Source organism: Lactuca virosa, chromosome 5 (assembly GCF_052849685.1).
Source record: "Lactuca virosa cultivar CGN04683 chromosome 5, Lactuca_virosa_CGN04683_v6, whole genome shotgun sequence".
NCBI classification, from domain to species: domain Eukaryota; kingdom Viridiplantae; phylum Streptophyta; class Magnoliopsida; order Asterales; family Asteraceae; genus Lactuca; species Lactuca virosa.
The window spans coordinates 191,804,300-191,828,761 of NC_136430.1; the positions used below are offsets into that span (position 1 = coordinate 191,804,300).

The 24,462-nt window shown below is 35.6% G+C and overlaps 1 protein-coding gene and 1 long non-coding RNA gene across 4 annotated transcripts; one reads left to right on the forward strand and one right to left on the reverse strand.

Moving 5' to 3' along the window:
• Positions 1-9,564: 9,564 nt before the first annotated feature.
• On the reverse strand, positions 9,565-13,042 carry LOC145117103 (uncharacterized). 3 transcript variants are annotated; one of them, XM_079053410.1, is made up of 7 exons: positions 12,936-13,042; positions 12,552-12,684; positions 12,163-12,320; positions 11,992-12,064; positions 11,315-11,509; positions 10,988-11,081; positions 9,565-10,452 (listed from the first exon to the last, which is right to left on the reverse strand). In XM_079053410.1, exons 2-7 carry the CDS (start codon positions 12,678-12,680, stop codon positions 9,743-9,745), a joined length of 1,359 nt encoding a protein of 452 aa, XP_078909536.1. In that variant the 5' UTR covers positions 12,681-12,684; positions 12,936-13,042; the 3' UTR covers positions 9,565-9,742. The 3 variants fall into 3 exon arrangements, with proteins under 3 accessions (XP_078909536.1, XP_078909535.1, XP_078909537.1); XM_079053409.1 differs by lacking the exon at positions 12,936-13,042 and adding an exon at positions 12,848-12,921; XM_079053411.1 differs by lacking the exon at positions 12,936-13,042 and adding an exon at positions 12,858-12,894.
• A 6,841-nt stretch (positions 13,043-19,883) lies between these two features.
• LOC145116888 (uncharacterized) lies at positions 19,884-22,205 on the forward strand. The gene is made up of 5 exons (XR_013712357.1): positions 19,884-20,480; positions 20,561-20,681; positions 20,782-21,387; positions 21,464-21,681; positions 21,749-22,205. It is a non-coding gene; the product is annotated as an uncharacterized LOC145116888 (long non-coding RNA).
• Positions 22,206-24,462: the final 2,257 nt, after the last annotated feature.

A 24,462-nucleotide genomic window follows, 5' to 3' on the forward strand; every position in this document is an offset into this window, starting at 1 on the left:
CGGGAAAGTACGGGTCGCCAGGGAGATGGAATCCAGCCATGTTATCTAAGCGAGAAAAGGGATGTAAGAAACATATAATAGACGTACTACTTAAGATAATTATAAGATGATCCTTACTAGTTACTTCAATATTTGCGTAGTGCATACCAGTCATATGTAACCAAGATAGAATAGACCTTAGAATAAGTTACCCTAACTCTAAGTCCACAACCAAACAAGGAACATGAAGTAAAGCAAAGATCACAGATTCTCAGTCTATGACACCTTAGTCACATATAACCTTAGCGTATCCACTCAGCAACTATTGACCTACTACTAAAGACCTTTTAGTTTTCACACAAGTAATTATAATATCACAAAATACTCCTATAGTATTTTAAGTTTATGTTATGTTCTAAAGTTTTCATTGTAGTAGAGTTGGTAAGTTTTTAGACTTGCTGCAACACCACAACCATTCCTAGGCACATGCTAATCACTTCTCGGAATGATATAGTTGATCAGGCTATATCATTCCCAGATCTGATTATATGTCCCCAAGCCTACCTATGTTGTCCAACAACCGCTATACTTTTGTCTTGTTCTAGTATGACTCTGATCCTAGTATGAATGCATGTATGTATACTTTAGTAAAATATTTTATTATTTAAAAAGTATAAACTCCTTGTTAGTGTTTTAATCTCGATGTGTTTATAGTTGTATATCTTTTATGGGTTGATATACTCAATTCACTATAAACAAAGCTCTGATACCAATCGGTCACACCCCCAAACCGAAACGGCGGAAACGTTCGGGGGCGGAGGACGTCATGTTCAGTATCATAACAATGCACAATAGTAAAACAAGCAACAACATCATCCATTGCATTAATAATATAGTTAATACAAGTGTGTTATGAATGTATTTGTAAGATACCAAAAGTATATATATCAAAATAAAAGACGCGTCTTGAACATGCTCCGTCTTCTCACAACCTGGTCCAGTGTACCTGTCTACTGGTGACCTGAGAATACAAGTTATTTTGAAAGAGTAGATCAGCATTAAAGCTGGTGCGTTCATAAGTATTTTTGTGTCAAATGATTTCATTAGATTGATGAAAGTTTTTGTAAGTGTTTTGATGTAACTGTTTGTATACTTCCTAGAAAATCCTATATTTTCTACTAAAATGGAAATTAGTCTTCTACCAAGACACGAGTGTTTTGTATGTTTATTCTTTTGTAAAAATGTATGTTTTCCCAAGTTTATGACTATCTTTACTAGAAAATAGTTTGCATTACCTTTTATGTGAGAATATCACTATATGAATGTAATGGGAAAATGAAAGTGTAAAGTAATGTTGTATAAAATCACTACTAAAGCACTAACTACCTTAAAACCAATTTGTTAATTAAGGTTAAAATGTGATGTGGTTATAACCATGTTGATTGACTAGTATTTAACACGACGACCTGCTGGCGTCGAAACTAATGTGACATTTGTCACCCCTTGGCTTATCTGTCGGACTGTAGCTAACAGTTGGGATGTGGGATTGTCAGTCCCGTATAGATCTATACACACAATGACCGCTCTCCCTCCAGGAGACTTTGGTTACAAAACGCGACATAACAACTATATTGCTATGGCATGAAATAGTAGTTTCACATTATTGTTATCTTGTTCTTGTTGTAGTATGTTCCTTCCTGTACTAGTTATAGTATGTTCCTTCCTGTTCTAGTTATAGTATGTTCTTTCCTACTCTAGTTATAGTATGTAAGAACTGACTCATGTATGAACTGACTCATGTAAGAACTAACTCTTCTAAGTTCCACTGTTCTAGAAGTAGTAAGTAGTAATTCACTAAACTATACCTATTATAGTTTACTAGTATGATTGTTTGACTGTTACTGATTTGCAGAAAAGACTCAATTACCTACATAAGTAACTAAGTTAAGTATAATCCTTAAAAATGGGTTTAATATTCATATATGTATTTAATAAGTATAACTATGATTTAACCGACATTCGGACTAATGATCCTACCCCAAGCCCACAACCAAACAAGGAACAGGAGTCAGGGTATCTAGCAATAGTCCTAAGTCTGTTAAAGCATACTTATACGTAAATCGATAGACGAATATGATTTGATATAAAAGAATTTTATAAAATCTTTAAAAGAGTTTTCAACAAGTTTTGAGTATAAGTAATCCTTTTGGATGTTGTTTTCACATGTAAATGGTTAAGTAATCAAGTATAAAAGAAATATTCAGAAAATTGCATCAAGTATAAAAGAAAACAAGCCTAGGCTCTGATAGTGATATACCATTCCTTGACAAAAAAAATATTCAAGACATAGTGCGGAGTCTTATCAAGACAAACACTTCACACAATTTGTCTTAGTTGGTCTTTGTTTTATCCAAAACATCACAACTTACCAATTTCAAATGTACAAGAGTAGAACACATTTTACTGTTACATTTGACAAGTGTTATAAGCCTTCTTTAAGATGTGTCACTCAAGTTACAATCTTGGAGTATGACTCTAAGACTTGTTTTGGAACTAAGTATTATTCATCTTTTGATTTAACCAATTCAACAATTCATGATTCCTCTTCTTAGTCAAACAAATGCACTAAGATGTCCTTAGAGAATCAATTGTGATATAGTTTCATAATCATTAAGATGATCATAAAACATGATACTAAAGTAATCTCCCATCTTTTCTGATTTGAGAAACTTTTATCTTTCTGCCTAATTTGATTCTTCTCATTCGCTCTGTCATACATTGAAACTTTTCCAATGCTTCAGAATTATACTTCAACTTGTAAGTATAACCATATTTACTAAACTTTAGTAAATCATGACGAATAGTCTTATCGATTATTTGTGGTGGACTTGACCAGTGCACAAGAATGTGTACTCGATCCCTTAGTCCTTCACTTGACTCACTTATACATGTGAACAAGGAACTAGTCTTAATTTTCCAAAGATGAAAATTCTCAATCACCATACAATAAAAATTGCATAATTCCAAGTTTCTATCCAACTGAAACTTGGTTGATGAGAATCTTTCCTTATTTGGTAAATTATGACACTACCACAAATGACAGAATCAAATCCATTTTCCAATGTCGCTATCAGTGGAATCATATAAACAACAATTTTTCACAAATGCCATTGTAAGGATACATTAAATAAATAAAATCAAAAATTTTCTTTTATTTTAAAACTTGCGGAAAAACTTATCCTTACAATGCAAATACATATGAAAAACTATGTTGTTATCTAGTCCTAAGCAATCTATCACAACTCTTAAGCAACAGCTCAAAAATTCTGATCACCGAACCATGCGATCGAAATCCATCTTCGCGATCAGAATCAGCTTACTCTTCTTTAAGCTTCCTCTCTTTTCTTTGATTCTTAAAACTTCAACATGTGACCCAGTCACATCATGTAATAAGAATCTCCAAATCGGAACTTAATAGAGTTAGATAGTGGACTAACCTGAGGTGGAGTCAAACTTTTTGACTTGACCAACCTTATAATCTTTCAGGTAAATAGGGCAGCTTTGCAACCAATGTCCCTTCCTTTGGCAATATAAGCATATGGACTCTTTGGGAATGGTACACGAGACTGTCTCAGACTTAGTCTTTCTCTTTACCATTTGGTTAACCGAGTTGACTATGGCCGATCCCTTTCCATTGGGAAGAGAAAGCTTTTCTGGATTTTCAATGTTACCATTGTCAATGTCCATGGAATTTTGGGAAGTTGATCTTCTAATCAAATTTGCTTTACCAGTGCTCCAAATCATTGTTGATTCAGCAGCCCATAGCAAATAGATAAGATCATTAAGGGTCATGTCATAGTCTGTTTCATAGTAGTCCCAAAGGAAACTCACTATGTGACTTAGAAAGTGATTGAACAACCAACTTTCTCAAGACTTTGACACCCAACTCTCCCGGCTTGTCAATATGTGACTTCATCTCCAAGATGTGAGCACACATAGACCTTTGCTTGCCAATAGGGCTTGAGTGACCTTGAACTATTCAAGAACTTGTGGGTTAGGGAGAATAATTGGAGGAGGTGGAGGAAGTGAAGTATGATTTCCATTATCCAACCACGGAACATCATATTCATTAGGAAAGCTTGTTCCAAGGGATTTGGGAAGATCATAGATGTCTAAACCAGACATCTAATATGGGAGATATTCAAATCAGTTGATTTAAGTCCTTAATATATAACACCCAATATGAAATATTAAGTCTAGGACCCAACACAATACTTTTATAACTTGGAAGAGGGATGCCGTAATCCAAGCTATAAAATATTTGAAGGTAGGCGAATGACGATTCACCAGTTTCCACCATGAAAAACGAAATAGAAATATTAGGTTTTAATTGGATTTGAAACTCCTAGATCTTTTGAGATTCATTGAACTTTTCAATGGCATGTTTCAATCTCGATTGTGCCCTCTCAAGTTTTGTGACTGGGATGCCGAGGATCACAAAACAAGGTGTGAATAACCATGAAAATATACTTGGTACCCTTAATATTTATCACTTAATCGATGTGCCGGTTAACCACACGCGCTCCACCGATCCTATGATAAACATTAAGTTACCCTTTGCCTACCTTGTTAAATCCAGGTTAGTGTGCCGATTAACCACACGCGCTCCACTAACGACTTAAGCAATGTGCAAAGTGTAATTTCATGGGTTAGCACCAAATTCATATTTTCCTAAAGTAACTAAGATTGGGAATTTACAAAAGGTTTAGTTACTTCATATTTATCATTATACTTATAATGAAAATTATAGTCCTTATCCTAGCCGTTCGGCTAACGACCCTCCACCAGTCAAGGAAGCGGTGGGTGAGAGTGGACACCCATTAAACTGTCATTTTATAAGCAGTACCCTTATACCCCCCTTATTGACCGGCTTCGTGAATGAGGCCTACTAACGGTAAGACTGACTTGCTCTTATACATATATATATTATTAACTTATAATACTATAAAGTATAAGGGTTGAATTTTAACTTTTAAAACTCTAGGGTTTGGAATTAAAGTGTGTGTGAGACTTTACAAATTCCAAAACTTGATGGCAAGTTTTGAACTATTCAAAAACTTTTGGATTTTCATAACTTATGAGTTTAATTAAGGTTTTAAACACTTTAATGAAGAGACTCTTGAACATCCATAACTTGTCCTCACGTTATGGAGTTCTTAAAAAAAAAAGACTCTTCAATTATGTAACCTATGAATTTTAATGGATCTTTAAAAGAAATGACTTTTGGTAATCCATAACTTCAGGACAAATTATGGACTCCATTAAAATACATTTAGATCAAGAATTAACTAACAAACAGTTTTGCAAATAATTCCTATGATCTACCAAAACTTATAAGTGTATGAACAATCATATCAATAATTTCAAGAATTACATAAACACACATAAAGCTTGAAATTTTGATAACAGCCTTGAAATTGGTTTACCATAATCATTACCACATTAAAAACAGGTTTTATAAGTCCAAAACAGTTTAAGGTAATGATTCTAGACCAATTCCAGCCTTAAAACTCGAAAATATGTTGTCAGGGGCTCCTACTCGTCGAGTGTATGAACCTACTCGACGAGTAGGATGAATTTCTTCATGGACTCGGCGAGTCCATCAGTGGACTCGGCGAGTCCAGTGCCCAAGAAGCCAGAATTTTCGATTTTTTAAGCTATTTCAGCAAATTGCATCAAGTATAAAAGAAACCAAGCCTAGGCTCTAATACCACTGATGGGTTTTGAGCATTCTAACACTCCTATGGTGTACATGCAACCTTCAAAAACTTTGGATCTATGTTTTCTCTATTATACATGCAAATATTCAATATTCCAATGTTTTATCCTAACTAGCATAATATGAAGCAACTATACTATAAAAACATAGTTAGATGACATACCTTTTGCTGGAGCTTGAAGTCTTGAACTTTAAGAGCTTAGCCCCAATAGTGTGGAAGCTTCAAGTGGAATCACTAATCACCAAAAAAACACCTTGAAAACTTGAGAGAATAGTAAGCACTTCTAGAAATCGGCCCACCCTTTGTTCTCACACACTAGTGCCAATTTCAAGTGCCAAGGACCTCTTTATATAGTATGGAGGATTAGGGTTACATTCATGTAAACCCTAATACCCATGACCTTTCATTTCCATAGGATCCATGGGTTAAACACTCCATGGACTATCCATGAAAGCTTAGCCCAACCTAAATGAACTTGGCCCATTCCATATATATACAAGAGTCCATATTTAATTAGTTCCTTTTGATCACTAAATTAATTCTAAATTAATTCCTGATCAATACTAATTGAATAATATGATTCCATATTAATATATTAGAACTTATAATATATTAATATAAATCATAAACATACTATTCTCAAAAGACTATCCATATAAATTTTTCCGCTGAAGTGCAACCCAAATGGACCATGCCAAGTCGGGTTAAGTACATACCAATTATAGTTATGGGCTTAGACACTAATCCAACAATAGATGTGTGCATACTATACTAGCCGAGTCTTAGTAGCTGATGGTTGTTATAAGTATTTTCTGAGTTGTTGATAACCCCAGGACTGCTGATAGTCCTCAGGACTGCTGATAGTCCTAGGGTTGTTGATAACTCATAGTTGTTTAGATTGACATAGGGGTAATGGTATGTTGGTGGGGAATACTAGGAGGTCAGTGGTGTGAGTGGTTAAAAGACCCTTGGGAGTTTTGGCAGATGATTGTGCACTTGTGTTGTTCTGTGAGACTAAGTGTCACATAAGTTTTATAGTGGTCATGGTTGCACTTGTGGGAGCAGATGATTAGTTATGACTTGTCAATAGGCCGAGTTTATAGTTAAGGACCCTAAATCAACACATCTGATTTTTGGTAGAAGGATCGGAACCATTGTTGTTCCTCTTGTTTATATTTATGGCTTGATGCAGGGTTCTTGAACTTTGGAGATGTGTCGACTAATTTAGCTCTTGCTTGTTCTTTATTGCTTTGATGGAAGTAAGCGAGGTTAGCGATTTCCGAAGTTAGTTGTGGATTCCTATTTACTGCTGCCAGTGGGGCGGTACAAGGTTGGGAATGGTTTTGTTTGGGGATTAGACCTTTGGGTTTGGTCGGCATGGTTGGGGTTGAGGGACGCCTTGTCTGCTGGGGAGACATACATGTTTGTGGAAGTTAAGTTATTAGCATGGGAGCTAACTCTTCTTAAATCGGTTGGTTGTGATGTGTTGATCTTCATTCTCTGTCAGTGGGTGTGATTTTGACCTTAGGGGAGTCTCCAATCAGATTTGGCGTATGCTCCGGTTTTTGAAATCTTTGCGTTTTAATCGCAGTTTTGGGCGTCTGGTGTGGCGATGCCTTGAACAAGAGGTGATTGGTCTTGGAAGATCCCTTCAAGGGATTCAGAGGAGGGGCTGTTGCAGAATGATTTGTAAGGATAGATTTCGAGGACAAAATATAATTTAAGTGGGGTAGATTTGTAACATCTAATGCAGGTACTTGATCCCTTAAAAATTTGAAATTAATTAAGAATGATAAACCTCAATTTATAGCTAGTCACGACGTGAGAGGGAGTGTCTCATGACGTGACATTCGGTTGAATCGCATATCCATTCTCGAGGCTTACAACGTGACACATGGGTGTTCACGTCGTGAGAGCGGGCTAACCCTAATCTCGTGTTTGGCGCCCTATTTAAGGGAAGTATGAGGCTACGGTTTTCAAACCCTCAGCCTCCATCAACTCTTTCCTGCCAGAATCGATTTTAGCCTCTATTGGTGACCTTGAAGAGCTGTTTAGTGGTTTTGGTTCTTAGAAGAAGAAGAGGAAGACTCCATGGGTGCATCACTTTTGGTAAGCAAGTTCCTTCCTCATCATTTTTCTGTGCTTTTGGACGTTTGTAAGTCCTAAAGCTCTTGCCTTTATCTCTATTGCATGCTAGATCTAAGATTTATGCTTCTCTTTTCATGGTTGGGTTGGGTAGCATGCATGGGATCCATAAAGTTGTCAACTTTATGGATCATTGAGGCATTTTCTTTAGTATAAGTTTCAAATCTGAGATTTGGTGTTGGTTTTAGATTCCAAGCATGTGTCTTGATCTTATTTTTCCTCTTATTGACCTAGTTAGTGTTCAATTCATGCATTGGACATGCATGAATGAAAATCTATGATTTTTATGGTCCTTCGGGTTTGGGAAGACCCTCTAGAAATTCTGAAGGAATGGCTTAAGGGGTTAAGAGCTTAATGCTCAAAGCTATTCAGAACGGATCTCACGACGTGATGAATAGCATGTCACGTTGTGAGAATAGAGTAATCGCGATTATTTTGTCCTAGTTAAGTCACGACTTGGCCTATGGGTGGTCACGACGTGACTGTTGGTTGAGGTTGACTTTTTGACGATGGTTGACTTTTTACAGTGGTTGACTTTTTGGGTCAAACTAGGGTTTTAAGAATGTAGACTGATAGGATATGACTTTACTGATGTTAGGTACCTTGTTGCTCCTGTCTACCCTGTGCGTGAGAGTTGTTGTATTTGTAGCTTCTATTCGCGAGGTGAGTCCTCTCACTATACTTGCTTGTGTGGTAGTATATGCATGTCGATATGTTGGGTCTTATTTTTTGATTTCTATTATATGTGAAATGAGTTGCTGATAACTCCTGGACTGTTGTAAGTCCATAGGACTGCTGATAGTCCCCAAGGTTGTTGATAGCCTGTGATGTGTGTTGTTAATCCACCGGGCGTGCTGTTAGCCCATTGGGACCGCTGTTAGTCTCCAGAGTTTACTGATAACCTTTAGTTGATTCTTATGATGTGTTGTATGTGGTAATTTCGGGACTCGCTAAGCTTTGTGCTTATAGTTGTAGAATAAATAATTTGCAGATACTTATCTGATTGCAAAGGCGGGACTATACACACACATCAGCAACTTATGATTTGAGATTTTGCACTGTCTTCATTATAACTTTGATTTCTGAATAAAGGTTTATGAACAAATAATTTATCCTGAATGTCACTGTATTAAAAATGGATGTTATTTTATTTTAGAAATAAAAAATAATTAGCATGGATTTTGGGACGTTATAGAATAACTTTGTTTTGTGCTTTTTAGATCAATCTAGATTGATGAGTTTAAAACCACAACCGGTTTCTGTATATGTAGGTAGTGTGGACACAAATTAAAATTAACACATACCCGACAAATTAAATATCAATTTCATTTAATTTGTCCAATAAATTACGCATGTAAATACGCATCATTTTTTATCGTTTGATAAACCTAAGGTCTCAGAATTATCAAAACTTTTTACGAATAAAAAGAATCTTTTAAGATAACTAAGGGTGTGTTTGGTTATGGAAAATTCTATAGTTTTGCAAAAAGAAGTTTATTAAGAAAGGCAAAAAAAATTAGAAAACACGTTTGATTTGAAATTTCTCTAGAGGTTTTCCAAAAAAATAGAAAATCCATTTTTCAAATTTATTATTTTCCACACATTTCTAATTTCTAATTTCAAAAGTTTTATAATTATAAACACAGGCTCATCCCAAAACTTACCAAAGAAACTGATAACTATTGGTTTGATAATTATTTTTTCCACACTTACAACAAATGTATACTCCCTTAATTACAAACAAATTCAACCAAGTTTGTGTAAACATACATGTATGATAAAGGTTACCTCAAAATTAATACAAATATGTATATGAGCACATTTTGATCAAACACTCTTTAATTGATCACAAGTTTGTCAATGAACTCCTGAGATACCGTATAATATTCAGGTACCGGAAGATCAAGTTCCGAGCAAACAAAACGGATTATCTCCCCGGTCAAAACCCCACCAGACAACTGGTTTAATGTCACACTAATAGCAAACCGGTTGTTTATATCGCAATATCCAGTTGACCCACCGAAGCCCGCGTGACCGAACCCAAATACCGAGCCCTCGGTTCTAGTGACCCTCTTAAACCCGAGCCCAAATTTCCCATTCGAACAGATTAAATCCTCATAATCTCCACATCCCAAGAATGCGTCATGAATTTTAGATTTTGGATTGTCAAAAATTTTAGGGTTGGAATGTTGGTTGTAGGTATTGGAGTTGGAATCTTTCGGGTTATTGGAGGGGAATGTGGGGTGGTGGGGGTGGCTTCCAAGTAGTGGGAGGGAGGAGGAGTGGGGTGGAGGGACTGTGCCGCCGTCCACGAGGGTGGCATAGTAGCGGGCCAAAGCACGGGCAGAGAAGTGGCCGTTGGCGGCTGGTAGTATGGCACGGCGGACATTAAGAGTGTTGGACAAAGGAATGAAGCTTGCAAGGATTTCCGGCGAGAGGGATGAAGGCATGGCGCCGTAAGGTTGTTTGATGGTGGTAGCGGTTGCAACAGCGTTCCTAGTAAATTCAGTTATATCTAACGTAAGAGTTGCCATACGTGATTCTACACCTGGATTTTAAATAAAAACCAAATTTTGTTACGAACTATCACACATAAAAAATAAAGAAAAACATTTGTATTTTTAAAATTTTATCGGTTTAATCAAGTTAACTTTTTTTTATAGTAATCATATCATTATAATTTCTTTACCTGTCTAAAAAACCACTTTTCCCCGTGGTTTAGAGGTGAAAGGAAAATTAAAAAATAATAGAATAATAAAAAATAAAAAAAAACAAACAACTTAGTTTTAAAATTTTATCAATTTAACCAATGGACTTTGACTTCTTTTTTTTTATTTGGCCACTCAATTATTTCTATAAATAATCATAAAAAAATAATTAATAAAATGGAGAGCGGGGAAAGTGTGTTTTCTACGTGATAAGGAAAAGTACAATGAATGAGTTGTCAAATGCTGAAATTAAAACAATTAAGTGCCTTATTTGAAAAAATGCTGAAATTACTTTTTTTTTCCTTCATTTTTGCACATATGTGTATAATACAAGTCCTTGTCGAATGAGTTGTCAAAAAATTTCATGAATCATACCAGGAGGAATCCCTATATAAAACTCGCCTTCCACGTTAAGTGGACGTACAAAAGCTTCCTCAAGAATATCCTGGAATTTCTTCCCGGATGCATGCTGCAACGTTAAGAGCATAAACATCAAAAAAAATAAATAAATAAAATAAAAAATAATTGAAGATATGCCACCATTTCCTTAGTGTTCAAGTCAAGCTTAGACAGATGTCAATCGGACAAAATCTATAAATTATTAGTCACACCAGAAAGGTGGTATCATGACAGGGACATGGTCTCAATTATCGAAATAGAGGATATTAGGAGAGAGAAAATAGAGGATGCATATAATGATACCTCAATGATTCCACCACATAGCCAACCATATGATAGAAAATGATATATCTGTTCACGACCAGGTTCGGTTTCTGGAGCAACCTTTGCAATTCGTTTTATACACGCATCCCAATCGCAAAGTAACATAGGATCTTCTTGATAAATGTCTGAAAGAGCATTGTGAAGACCAGATGTATGATTTAGTATATGATGAACCTGAGGGAAAAAAAAGGAAATCTGATGTCACACTTATGTAAATAAAATTGCAACGTTACAAATTAAATATAATCCAAAAGGAAACAAATAAAGAAACCATCCCTGGATCTTACCTAATTTGTTTCACAAACGCTTATACAAAAAAATAAATAAATAAATAAATAAAATAAAATAAAAAGTTATTCTTACTCCTAACCTGGCACACTCCGGGCCATCCGGTCCCGCTACTATCATTATAGATGTAAATCACATACACAATGCCTTAAACCATAACCAATGATATAATCTTCATGGTTTAGGGTACACAAGGAGCCCAATCCAAATTGGAATGGAAACTCTCATACTGATAACCCATTAACCTTTGCTTGTTTCTACAAAGATACCATTGGAGACGTTGCACTAATGATTGTTCGAGTGAAATCAGAGTATAAAGACGATGTTTAAAAGTTAGAGAAAATTAAACATTGGGAGATAGGGACAACCTTTATATGATCTTTTCCATTTGTACCAAACTCCGGCCAAAGTTTTGCAACATTTTCGTCAAGCTTCATTTTCCTATGATGAATATGCACTTTGGTTAATATTTACTTGCATGACAGGATCCCATACAGATCTCTTCATGGGTGCTAAATATATACAAATTACAAATATACCCTTTATCGGCTAGCCAATGCATCATTCCTGCTGTGACACCCTTAGTAGCAGAGAAAACAGAAAATAAGGTATCGGGCTGAACTGGACGAGGGTCATCATTTCCCATGACTCCAGCTGCAGTATCAATGATCACTTTCCCTTCTTTGTATGCACAAACCTAACAAACAAAATTCATGTAAATTACTGTTACAATTGACAGATAAAAGAAAAAAAGACTAACTCAAGCTTCTATATGTTTTATTAGCATCAAGTTGAAAGTTTATGTCCCTAGTATAAACTATCAAGGGGTGTTTGTTACAGGGGGTGACCATACATGGGCAATACAAACTTTCTAAGGTTATTTTCAATAAAGAGAACAATGAGGGCATGAACGTCTTTTCGCACAAACCTGGATTCCAAGTATTCTACCAGCATTCCCTAATTCGACCAACAGGCGCCTCAGCTTGTCCTCCACATCAGAATGAACTGGACTTTGATCAGAGACCCATTTTGTACTCGAGGATGATTCGGTATTCATGTTGCTGAAACAGAAAAATAGCTGGTATATATACAAGGATATCACGAAATACGATTAAAGAATCAGTAGCAACTGGTTAGAACAGATTCATTAAAATATCTCTTGATATTTAGATATCTTATGTGAACACTAATCGAGGATGAAAATCATGAAACGATGTAAAATACTCTTAAATACTTGTCTCGATAATGGAGTAAAGTAGTTTCTTCAATATTGACGACCAAGGGACAGGAGAGGAAAAAGAAATGAACTTACGTGATTGAAGAATTTTCTATGTTGAAAAAGAAATGGGGCCCGATGGCTGTTTCCCAGTTCTCATTACAGCAATCCGATTTTGCTTTTACAATCCTATATGGAGCGACGGCGCCGACGTTTACTAGGAAACAAAACCTCAAAAGGGTAGCCAAAGTGGGTATTGCAAATTTGGGAAAATACCGCTAATAGAAAAAAAAAAAAAAAAAAAAAAAAAAAAAAAAAAAAAAAAAAAAAAAAAAAAAAAGGGTCAATTTCAAAATTTAGTGATAAAAAATGACTTTTCCGGCTATAGACACGCATTCCGCGGAGAACTCTCTGCGGACCTCCGCGGAGCGTTGTTTCCACCGCGGAATCTAATAAAATGACAATTTTTTATTGCTTACAAAATTGCTCCGCGGGGTCCTCTGCGGAGACATTAACCCCTCCGCGGAGGGGATGGTTGGCTGGGGTTTTAATCCCTTCGCAGAGCCAGTGGCGAGGAGCTCCGCAGAGAGATTAATGACTCCGCAGAATGAATGGTTGGAACGTTTTTTGACGGATTTTTTGATACAAATCTTGTTTTTTCATTTTCTTATCTCCATTTGCGATCAAATTTGTCTAGTGTTACTAATTTATTTTCCAAAAGAAAGATGAGTTTTATTATTCTATGTACCGGGGGTTTTTGGCAGATAAGTAATGGGGTTAACACCTACGTTAGACCTAAGTTTAACAACTTAGGTATACTGCTTCCGCAAAACTTTAATCATCGAATATTCTTTGATTTGGTCAAAAGTAATGCTAATTTGTTCCATAGTAATATATCATTGTCATTTCAACACCCGGTTCATGGGTATGTTATGAATATTGTAGACGAAGCAGATGTTCATCAACTCAGAAATGTAATTTCTGAAAAGAATGAGATTGTGCATTTGTATTTGGAGGTGTTTGAGGGATAGGTCGAACCGACAGAAGCGGTTGAGAAGATTGTACCATACAATGTTGAAAACATTGTATCTGATAATGTTGAAAACATTGTATCTGATAATGTTGAAGAGTGTCCAGAACAAGAAACTGTTGCAGTGAATACAGTGGAAGAAGAAAATTTATATGAGTTTGGAAGACTGGGTGACAAAACTTTGTCAGATGGTGAAGAGTCAAATGAAGGCTGGTCAGAAGATGACTTCACACACGGGAAAAAAGCTTCAGACATATTTTACGGTATGCCTCCCATACCTGATTGTCCTGATCCTATTGTTGAACCCGGACCATTTCATAGTTTAGGTCCAAATGATGATATGTTTGTTCGTCAAACGTATGATAACAAACAACAACTAATATTTGCTTTGAGTCTTAAAGCTACCAGAGAAAAGTTTCAGTTTAAGACCAAACATTCTAACAAAAATCGTTATGAGGTATATTGTGAAATTGAGAACTGTAGTTGGCGTTTATATGCAAAACGCATTGTTCCCACTGATGAATTTGAAATCAGGAGTTTCAACAACGTGCACACATGTTCATCATTACAGATACACCCTAATCATAAGCATGCTAATAAAAAGTCATGGGTACTATATTGCATGAGATTATGGGAAAAACTCGTTCCAAGGTTTGGAGGCCTAATGAAATATCAAGGGATTTGAATGCTTTGCTGGAAATTAATGTAAATTACAAACAAGCTTGGCGTGCAAAACAATATGCTATGGAATTGTTGTTGGGATCCTCTGAAGAATGTTTTTCCAAACTTCCTATCTATTTTCACAATTTGAAGAGGCATGATCCCGGTACAGTGGCGTATATACAAACAGATTCTGAAGATTGTTTCGAGTGTTGTTTTTATGCCATTGGGAGCACGGTAAATACAAAAACTTGTTATTTAATATATAATTATTTGTAAAAAATTATAGAGTGTTTATGTGTTCCATTTTAATATAATGCAGATACGAGCGTTCAAACGTTTTTGTCGCAAAGTTATAATTATGGATGGTGCGCATTTGAAGGGTGATTTTAAGGGAACCATATTGCATGCAGTAGCTATGGATGGGAACAACCAGATAGTGCCCCTTGCGCACGGAATATGCAAAAAAAGAGAGTGGTCTTACTTGGACATGGTTTCTTGAAAAGTTGTATGAATGTGTTGGTGATTGTCAAGAATTGACTTTTGTAACTGATCGGGCCGATGCAATTCGGGTTAGTATTGAAAATGTCTTCCCTCAAGCTCATCATGACGTGTGTGCTTTTCATCTACTAGGAAACATAGTACACAAGTTTGGGAAAAATGACAAAACAAAAGTGTTGTTTTGGAGGCTTGTGAAAGCTTACAAAAGAAATGTTTTTGAAGAATTGTGGTCTAGAGTTAGTTCTACTAGGCCGCAAGTAGCGGCGTATCTAAGTGAAATTCCACGTGCTAAATGGACTAGAGCATATTCCCCGTCGAAACGGTACGATTACATGACCTCCAACAGTGCAGAGTCCATGAACGTTTTATCTGTAGATGCAAGGAAGATGCCTATAATACCCCTTCTTGAGTTCTTCCGTCGTCTTTCTCAGGAATGGTGTAACAAGCGTCGCATCGATGGAGGTATGAAATTAATTTAGACTTTAATTATCTCTAATAATATTTTAATTATATATATTCTTTACAGGGAAACGTTCAACAGTGCTAACCGAGTGGGCTGAAAAAGTAGTTAGTAAAAATGAAAAGTGTACGACAGGATGGTCCGTTTCTGGTGTTTCAGATGCAATATATCAAGTTCATGATTTCAAACATGGTGGCATAGTTGATCTGAGGCAAGAGACTTGTACATGCAAATATTGGGAAGGAACTGGGTTGCCTTGTGGTCATGTCATAATGGTCTTAAAGCACTTGAAAAAAACTAATGCATTTGTGCTACTCTTCTTCTTCTTTACGACCCTCGTTGATGTGTCGCTTGACGTATAAGTTGTTTCTATTTCAGGATGTTGCGAGGAAGAAGCATTTGTGGCAGATTCAGTCGAACATGTATCCGACTTGTACATAGTTCTTCGAGGAGGCGAGGCAACAACAGGTGGACTATTTCGGACCGGACTATGTTGCGGTGGAGGAGACTCTTCATGCTTAAGAGTCCAATTGACATAGCGAACATAAAACGGCAACATCAGCTCCGTCCCATTTGCCACGACTGGAATAGGTACGTTGTTAGGCTACAAAAATTAAAATCAAATTGTTAGTTTAAAATGAAAATACATTGGAATTTGTAAGTATAAATAATCCTTAATATAAGAAGCATACCACAAGCACGTTGATTATTCGACGACAGTTATCCCAAGATAACGGTGTTTTACTTCTCCACGACCTCATCCGCGGCAATTCTGTTGGGATGCGTACATAAAATTTGGTTGCCTCGGAGAACGTCTCCAAAATCCAGATCTATAGAAAGAAAATTTAAGTATCATGCTATTATATTTTATACTACAAACCGAAGTTCAATGTTATTATCGTATAAAAACAAAACAATGATAAGTAATTAAATTTATTATAAAATAACCTTAAACGGCAGCATAAAACCAGGAACGGTATACTTGTGTATTTTCTTGGATTCAGGATTGGCCTCCTTGAATTGTCTAAATTCTACTATTTTCTTAAACATTCCACGCATCATCCGCGAAGTATACCTCCAAAAATACGTACCCCATGCAAACCTGCAATTTTCATATTGTATATTATAGTTATTATTATTGTATTCTATTTTTACACAATATTTAAATGTAATACCTGTTCCAATCATCTCTATTATCAGCAAGCTTGTATATTGCAGCGGGAATGCACGTTTTAACGTCCCGTCCGTGGAGTCCCTTCAACACAAAAACAAGCTGGATAAGCATCACAACATCTTCATCTTGAACTGCCAAATATTTTGGAGACATAATGAAGTCTTCCAAATCTTTCAACCGCATACGCGCATCAGAAATGTCTGGGAACAACCGAGCACGAAGACTTGAATTTGACCGGCCTTTTTCATCGTGGAGTAAATCCACATAAGGACCAACTTTTAAACCACAAATGAGAATATATTCCGTTTCACCAAAATCCAAATGCGTCCCTTGTATATCAAAAAAAACCTCCCCATTTCAAATACTTCTTGAGACCTTACTTCGTGCAACATCATCAAATGCACAAGTAACGGATCACCATGTGGGATATGCATTCCTAAGAATATTCCAAACGGCGAAGCTTCGAATAATTGTCGTTGTGATTGTGTTAGCCGCGGAAAATAATCTTTAATGATAGTACCCACCACACCTTTTAAAGTTAAATCCGCTTTTTGATTGAGATCTAAATGCTGCAAAACATAAGATTTAATTTAATTTAATTTAATATAAAAGGACATGAAAAAAAAATTAGGAAATTATGTTTAAGGTCATTCCGCGGAGGCTTTAGGTCATTCCGCGGAGAAGGCTCTGCGGATAGACCAACACCTCCGCGGATAGACCAAATCCGCTTTTTTAAACATCATACTTCACTCCGCGGAGGGTGCTCTGCGGACTGATATAACCCTCCGCGGAGAGACATACACCTCCGCGGAATGGATCATCACCATTCCGGAACCCACCTGTCGAACTCCATTTTTTGCTATCTAAATTTTTTAATTTTGCCTATTTATTCAGTTTAATATAATCGGTTTTCAACAAATTTCATACATATACAACATTAATTCAAAGAAAGGAATGTGAGAAATACCCGGGATCCTAAACCGTCGCTCAAAATATTGGGGAGATTGTCCTCCATTACTGCCGGAATGACGTCGTAATCGAAGTCCTGGTCGCCGGTTTGGACGTCAGAAAATGACGTCGTTTGCTATCGTGGTCGCCGGAATCTTCGGTGTCGCCGGAATCTTCGGTGGTAAGTCGATGCGGAGAACCATCTTTGTCAAAGAGGAATCGGAGGACCAGTGGGGGGACCAAAGAGGAGGGTCCGATTTTGTCAAAAAGAAGACGGGCAAATGACAAAAATACCCCTCTCTGCGGAGGTAATATCGATCCGCGGAGGTCCGCAGAGGGCCCTCCGCGGAATGCGTGTCTATAAGTGGAAAAGTCATTTTTTATGACTAAAATTTAAAATTGGCCCCCTTTTTTTGTCTATTTTTACAAGTTACACACAATGGTCTTGTTCATCTTTTTCACGTGTTAAAATAAAACCTTACTATTATTCATGTTAGATGTAACCAACAAAACTTGGATTAAATAGTTAAACACTTAAACAAACATAATCGAAGATTTGAATTCAACAAAATCTAGAGGCCAAGGCAGTAGATGAGATGAGACTAGGTTAGGTATTGAAAGAAGTCAAGTCATAAACATGTGAGATGTTGAGTTTTATACCAAAACGGCGTGTTTCAAAAAAGTAATTGCCAAAATGATGTAATTTGAGAAATAATTAATTTTATACCTGTACGGTGGACAGTTGACCGGCATAATAAAAAAATATTGATTTTACTTTCATTTATATCATCATTATGTAACACTACTAGAAAAAATACTTTCGTTGACAGATGAATTACGACGTACAACAGTTTTATGACAGATATAAAAATGTCTGTCATTAAAGTCCGTCATATTTCATAAAATATAAATGATCTATACATTTATGTCGTATATTAATTTGTTAAATTTTAAATAAAAAAGAAACAATGAGCATTTTAATGTATGAATTAACTTATTTTTTATGAGTTATAGGATATGGAAAAAAACATTATATATATATATATATATATATATATATATATATATATATATATATATATATATATATATATATATATATATATATTACTTTAATTCCTAACATACTTAAGAACAATTTACTTCTTTTGTTTCATATTTTGACGCATTACTTTGCTCCTTCCATAATTTGTCCATGTTTTTTGGTTTTTGATATTTTGATCATCTTATTTTGTTCGGTTGCTATAATTTGTCTCTGTTTTATTGTGTTTCATATTTTGACCAAATTACTTTGCTCCCTTGCCATAATTTGTCCCTGTTTTTTAGTTGTAGATATTTTGATCACCTTATTTTATTCTGTAGCTATAATTTGTCCATGTTTTATATTGTTTACATTATTTTCACTTTTCGTTCAACCGGCACAGATGTCTCACTTCCCTATTTTTCCTCTGTTTGCCACATTACTCGTTTCTCTCTGATCGATACTCATTTTGTATAACTGGATTAAGTGAGGGTGTATTTTGCTCATTTTATAAATGCAAAATGATTTTAGGGATTTTATAAAAGGAAATCTCATGGAGGGACTGTACTTGTTTAAAAGACTAAACTAAGGAAAATTTAGGGCTTTTAATTGCCCTTGACTTCAACGATCGGGAAAGAAAAGGGGCATACAAACGGACGTGCTTATGAACGATCATAGTGAGGGGGAAAACACGAAGGAAACACGAAAAATGGGAGGGGTTCTATGGTTCTTCAACAATCGGTAGGTTGGGCGTCGTCAAAGGCCGTCGTCGGCGTCTGGCTCGACCGGGGAGAGAGGAGAGCGAAGGATCACAGCGGGTAATCCGGAAGCCCTAACCGATCGCGAAGAGGGAGAAGGGACGAAGGCAGCGAGGCCTTCTCTTTCTTGTCTGGTGATTTCAGACCCATCGCACTCGAGTGGCGAGCTCCGGTGGTCGACTAGACCGAAGAAGGACGTGGGCAGAAGCAGTGACGCTGCTTTGGGGTTGGCGAACGGGAGTGAGAAGCGAGGGCAAAGGAGGTCTCGCTCCTTGGGCCGGTCGCGAAGATGAAGAGGCGTTTGGTCGACGGGAAGGAGGACATTTGGCCCGATGGAGCAAGGCAAGTGGAAACAGAAGCTCTGATGGGGGGTTTTGGAAGTGGTGCTCGATAAAGAAGAAAAACGAAGCTGCAGTGGTTCACGAAGAGACAGGTAATTGTATGGGGTTGCTTCTGCAGCTCCTTCGTTCTTTCTTTTTCTTTTTCTTTTTTGTTAATTTTGATGGAAATCGATGGGGTTTTTGGATTGACTTTATTGTTTAACAGTAGTGGATATAACCTAAGTGGGTGTTTGGGTTCCTTGAAATCGACCGTAAGAAGATGAAGAATACATGTGTATGCGTTTGATGTTTGGTTTTAGTTTAACAGGGAAGGAAACAAAAACGTGATGTTGTTGTTTCTGTTTGCAGGTATACCCTAGAACAAGAACAAAGTGTTCTTGTGTTCTTGGCTAAAATCGGTGAGAAAGAAAGAATTTTTGGATGTTTAGGTTTATTGTTTGGGTTTTATGGAAGATGAAGAACGAAATTATGGATGCAAGTTGTTTTGTTCGATTCTTACAGTTTTAGTATTTCTTTTTTGTGTGGGTTAGTATAAACTGAAATTAGAAGCAACATGTGGGTAAAGTGATTTATTACACTTCAAATAAACGAAAGTGGTTTTTTTTCTTACAGTTTTAGTATTTCTTGCTTATGTACTTTCTCTCCACGTTCTTTTTATCTTCTTCATGGACTGAATATTCTACTTAATCTTTCAGTTGACCTGGCTTAATGCTCATCTTACAAAGATCTGGCCCTCTATGTTGATGAGGTCAGTTTTAAATTTTAAACCCCTCTATTCACCATCATTATGGTAATATGATTATCATGTGTTTTTGGATTGTCTTGTAGGCAGCATCTGAGCTTATAAAGGCTAATTTGGAGCCAACTCTTGAACAATACAAACCAATGGTGTTGTCCTATTTGTCATTTTTCAAGTTTACCCTCGGCACGGTGGCCCCTCAGTTTACAGGTTAGGCTAATTGATAGTATTACCATTTGCATTTATCCTTTCATAGTAAGAAGATTCCACATAACTTGAATCTTAATTATCAATTGTTTATATTGTTTAGGAGTTTCTACTGTTGAAGATAGAGGTGAAGAAATAACTGTGGAGTTGGAAATGAATTGGGATGGAAACCCTAGTATAATACTCGATATCAAGACTAGACTAGGAGTTGGATTGTCTGTGCAGGTAATTCAATTTGCCTAGCTATCAAGGGTTATTATTGGAATTTGGAAAATAATTGGCTTCAACTTTGGTTACTATTAACAAACCATATTCTTTAATCTTAATCTCTTTTGTTGTTCAGGTGAAGAATATTGCATTCATTAGGGTTTCTAGGTTGATTTTTAAGTAAATAATAAGATGATCATGATCATAAATTTTCTGATTATTGATGGTTAAAATAACCAAATTTGGAACAACATGCGAAATGAACTTTGAAACTAGTGAACTGTTAAAAGAAATGAAAATCTCAAAGAAACTTATCTCTTCATCTATATAGTTTTCTGGTGAGTCTTCCCAACACGTGGTCCTTAAATTGTCTTAACCTTTTTCTTCTAACGTTTGTTTTCTTGTAATGATAGATGATAAAATATTAGTTGCATCAAATACCAAGATCAGAGTTCTCACGTTAGATAACGGAGAAGAACTACTTAAGTTTTCCACAGATGTTGTATGTTCCTACCTTTTGTATGCACAATTTTAAAGTGATTACTGCAGTTCTGATGATTTTTTTTTACTTTTATCAGGGTCTGGTGAAGCATATGCATATGTTGGATGATACAAACACCATAATTACATATGTATTTGGTGACAAGAATCTGCACATGTGGAAAAAATGGATAAAGTCAACAACCATTAGCTGCAAGAAGTTATGATTGACATATCAAATGCTGCAAAAGATTTGATTGATCAAGAAGTTTCGGCTTTTTATCGAAATCCCGATAATACCCTTTACATATAAAATGTGTGTGTGTGTGTTTGTGTGTTTTAGAGTGATATGAATTTACCAAAATACCCTTGGTTAATTTTAGAGTTGGAAGGTTTGGATGTCGGCTTAGCATCGGTGTTGGAATCGATGGAATTCTGTTTGAAGTTGCGGGGTTCGGAAGCTTGTGCTTTGGAGGACTTAGCAAAAGCTATCAATCTGGTGCATATTAGGAAGGATCTTGTGGAAAGTGGTTACGTGTTGCTAAACCATGCTTATCATAATCAACAAGAATACGAAAGGTATGAGGGTGGAACTGGAATCCGTGATTCCGATGGAATTGGAATATGTGATTCCATTCCGATGCCAAATAAATGGAGTTTAATTCTATCCGAAGGTGGAACCAGACTCAGTGATTCCGACAGAATTGGAATCAGTGATTCCGACGGAACCAAAACCTTACAAAAACTTCAAATGAAAACCAAAATTGCAAGAGAACCTTTTGACATTATGGTTAGTGTAATGGAATGTATTTTTGTATATGTATGATATCTTATTTTGCATTATTGGACATTAAATGTGTAATTTATTTTGTTTAATATTTGGTACAAATTTAGAATATATATATATATATATATATATATATATATATATATATATATATATATATATATATATATATATATATATATATATATATATAACCATGAATGTTACGAATTACGACATACAAAGCCAATCGTAAATGTATGTCGAAAACATGTGTCGTGTATGTATGTCATAATTGTAGGTCATAAAGGTTTGTCGTAAAATTTATGACAGGCCAAATACCTGTCATTATCCTTTATTACATGGCTTTCAATGGCAAACATTTGTCTGTCATGTATAGGCATTTACGGCAGACAATGTCTGTCAAGGAAAACCTTTTTTCTAGTAGTGTAATTTGTTACCATGCATTGTATAATGACAAATTTAACCAAATAAATAACATATGAATGAAAAAAACATTAAAAGACAATAAAATAAAAAGAATAACAAACGATTAACACAAATGAAATTAAGTTAAAAACAGAAAAAGTGAAATGTATTGTTTAATTACTTTAAAATCGGTTAGGAATAACATCATCAGTAGACTCCTCACGCAATCATGACAGCCAACGCTTCTTTGGTGTTATTGAGGATCCAATACATGAATTTTCAGAAGAAGCAACTGCAATATCAGCAAAAGTCGGTTGCCTAATTGTAGAAATATAAACACGACAATAAGAACTACTCTAAATCCCTATTTACAGTTTTTTTACAGTTCACGATGCCTTACATGATCCTCCTCCTTCCCACATTCCTCCTTCTTCGACCCAGGAAGACAGTAACCGCAGAAACCACACTCCGGATTATTCAAGAATTGCACAACCACTTTCTCACTTAATTGGCCTATATAACTCCCATCTCTTTGTGTGACATTTACGAAGATTCGTCTTTACCAACAGATGCGTCTTCTGATCTTAGAATCAGATATTCAATTGTCTGTTCATCTTCTTCACCAACCCACTCCAAGTTTGGTTCACCAATATACCCGTATTTAGCACCATTACACATGAGAAAGCACAAACTCCATTTTGAAATATCAACCTTAATCTTTCTTTTCACCACTTTATCATATATGTATATTTACATTAAATCAATATTAAAATTGATATAAATTGTCTCATATGGTATCTTGAAAAATATATAATTTCCTGAAAGATTCTAGAAAGACCATAATAACCTTCAAAGTTTTATATTGCACCACATCTTAACGAACTCATTGATTCCTCCTGCCAACCATATTTTCTTAACATCATACATGCTTGAGAAATCCTAGAATAGTTGACAATAACCAAAACAGAACACTAATGCCCTTTATTCTTATTTTTCCACCAAACCTCTTCTCTTTAAGAATTATATGCAAAAAAACAACAAATTATTCTCAAGTCTTTATTCTTAGAAATAAGGATCAATATTCTTTTGGACTGGGCCCTCAAAATCTTTTTCTTTTATACCACTGTTTAAAGCAATTAAAATGTTAAATATTTTTTCTAATAATTTATTTTTTGTTAAAAAAAATAAGAATAAAATGATTTTAAGGTCGTAAAACATTCGGAAACAAAATAGATTCTTTTACATATTTATTTTGTAATAAACAAAAAATAACCTAGACTGATAAATTAAAGTTATTCAACTATAAGAAGCTATATATTAAGTTAATCCACAAGAAAAATGAACCTATAATATATCTTGTAAACGATGTTATCTTATATTTTATTATTTACAATTTTAAATGCAGATAACTATAACTAATATAAACCCTTTAAATCCTATTGATAACTACATATTACAATAAGACTAAGACTTAAACGTTCAACTCTTTAGGAAAGAAAATACATTTTCAAACACACTGTTATTTGTAACGACACAATTTTTCAAAAGAAATTTTTCGTTTTTAGTTAGTCAAAACACCTTTCTATAAAACACGAAATCCCAATACAATTGTTTTCAAATTCATATCCAAAACAATATTACTTCCAAACATCATAGTGTCCCATAAAATGCCCGAGAGAGAGTGCACGCCGCGCCATCAAGCATTGACATTGCCCTTGGGCTAAGATGTACCTGAAACAAATCCACAAACTGTAAGCTAATGCTTAGTGAGTCCCCCAGAGCATACCACACACACAATCCACATAACACATATCAAGTTAGCTGTAAAAGCTACATATATCACATAAGTCATGCATACAACATATAAGGAAGCCATGGAAACCCTCCAGGGTCTTACACCTA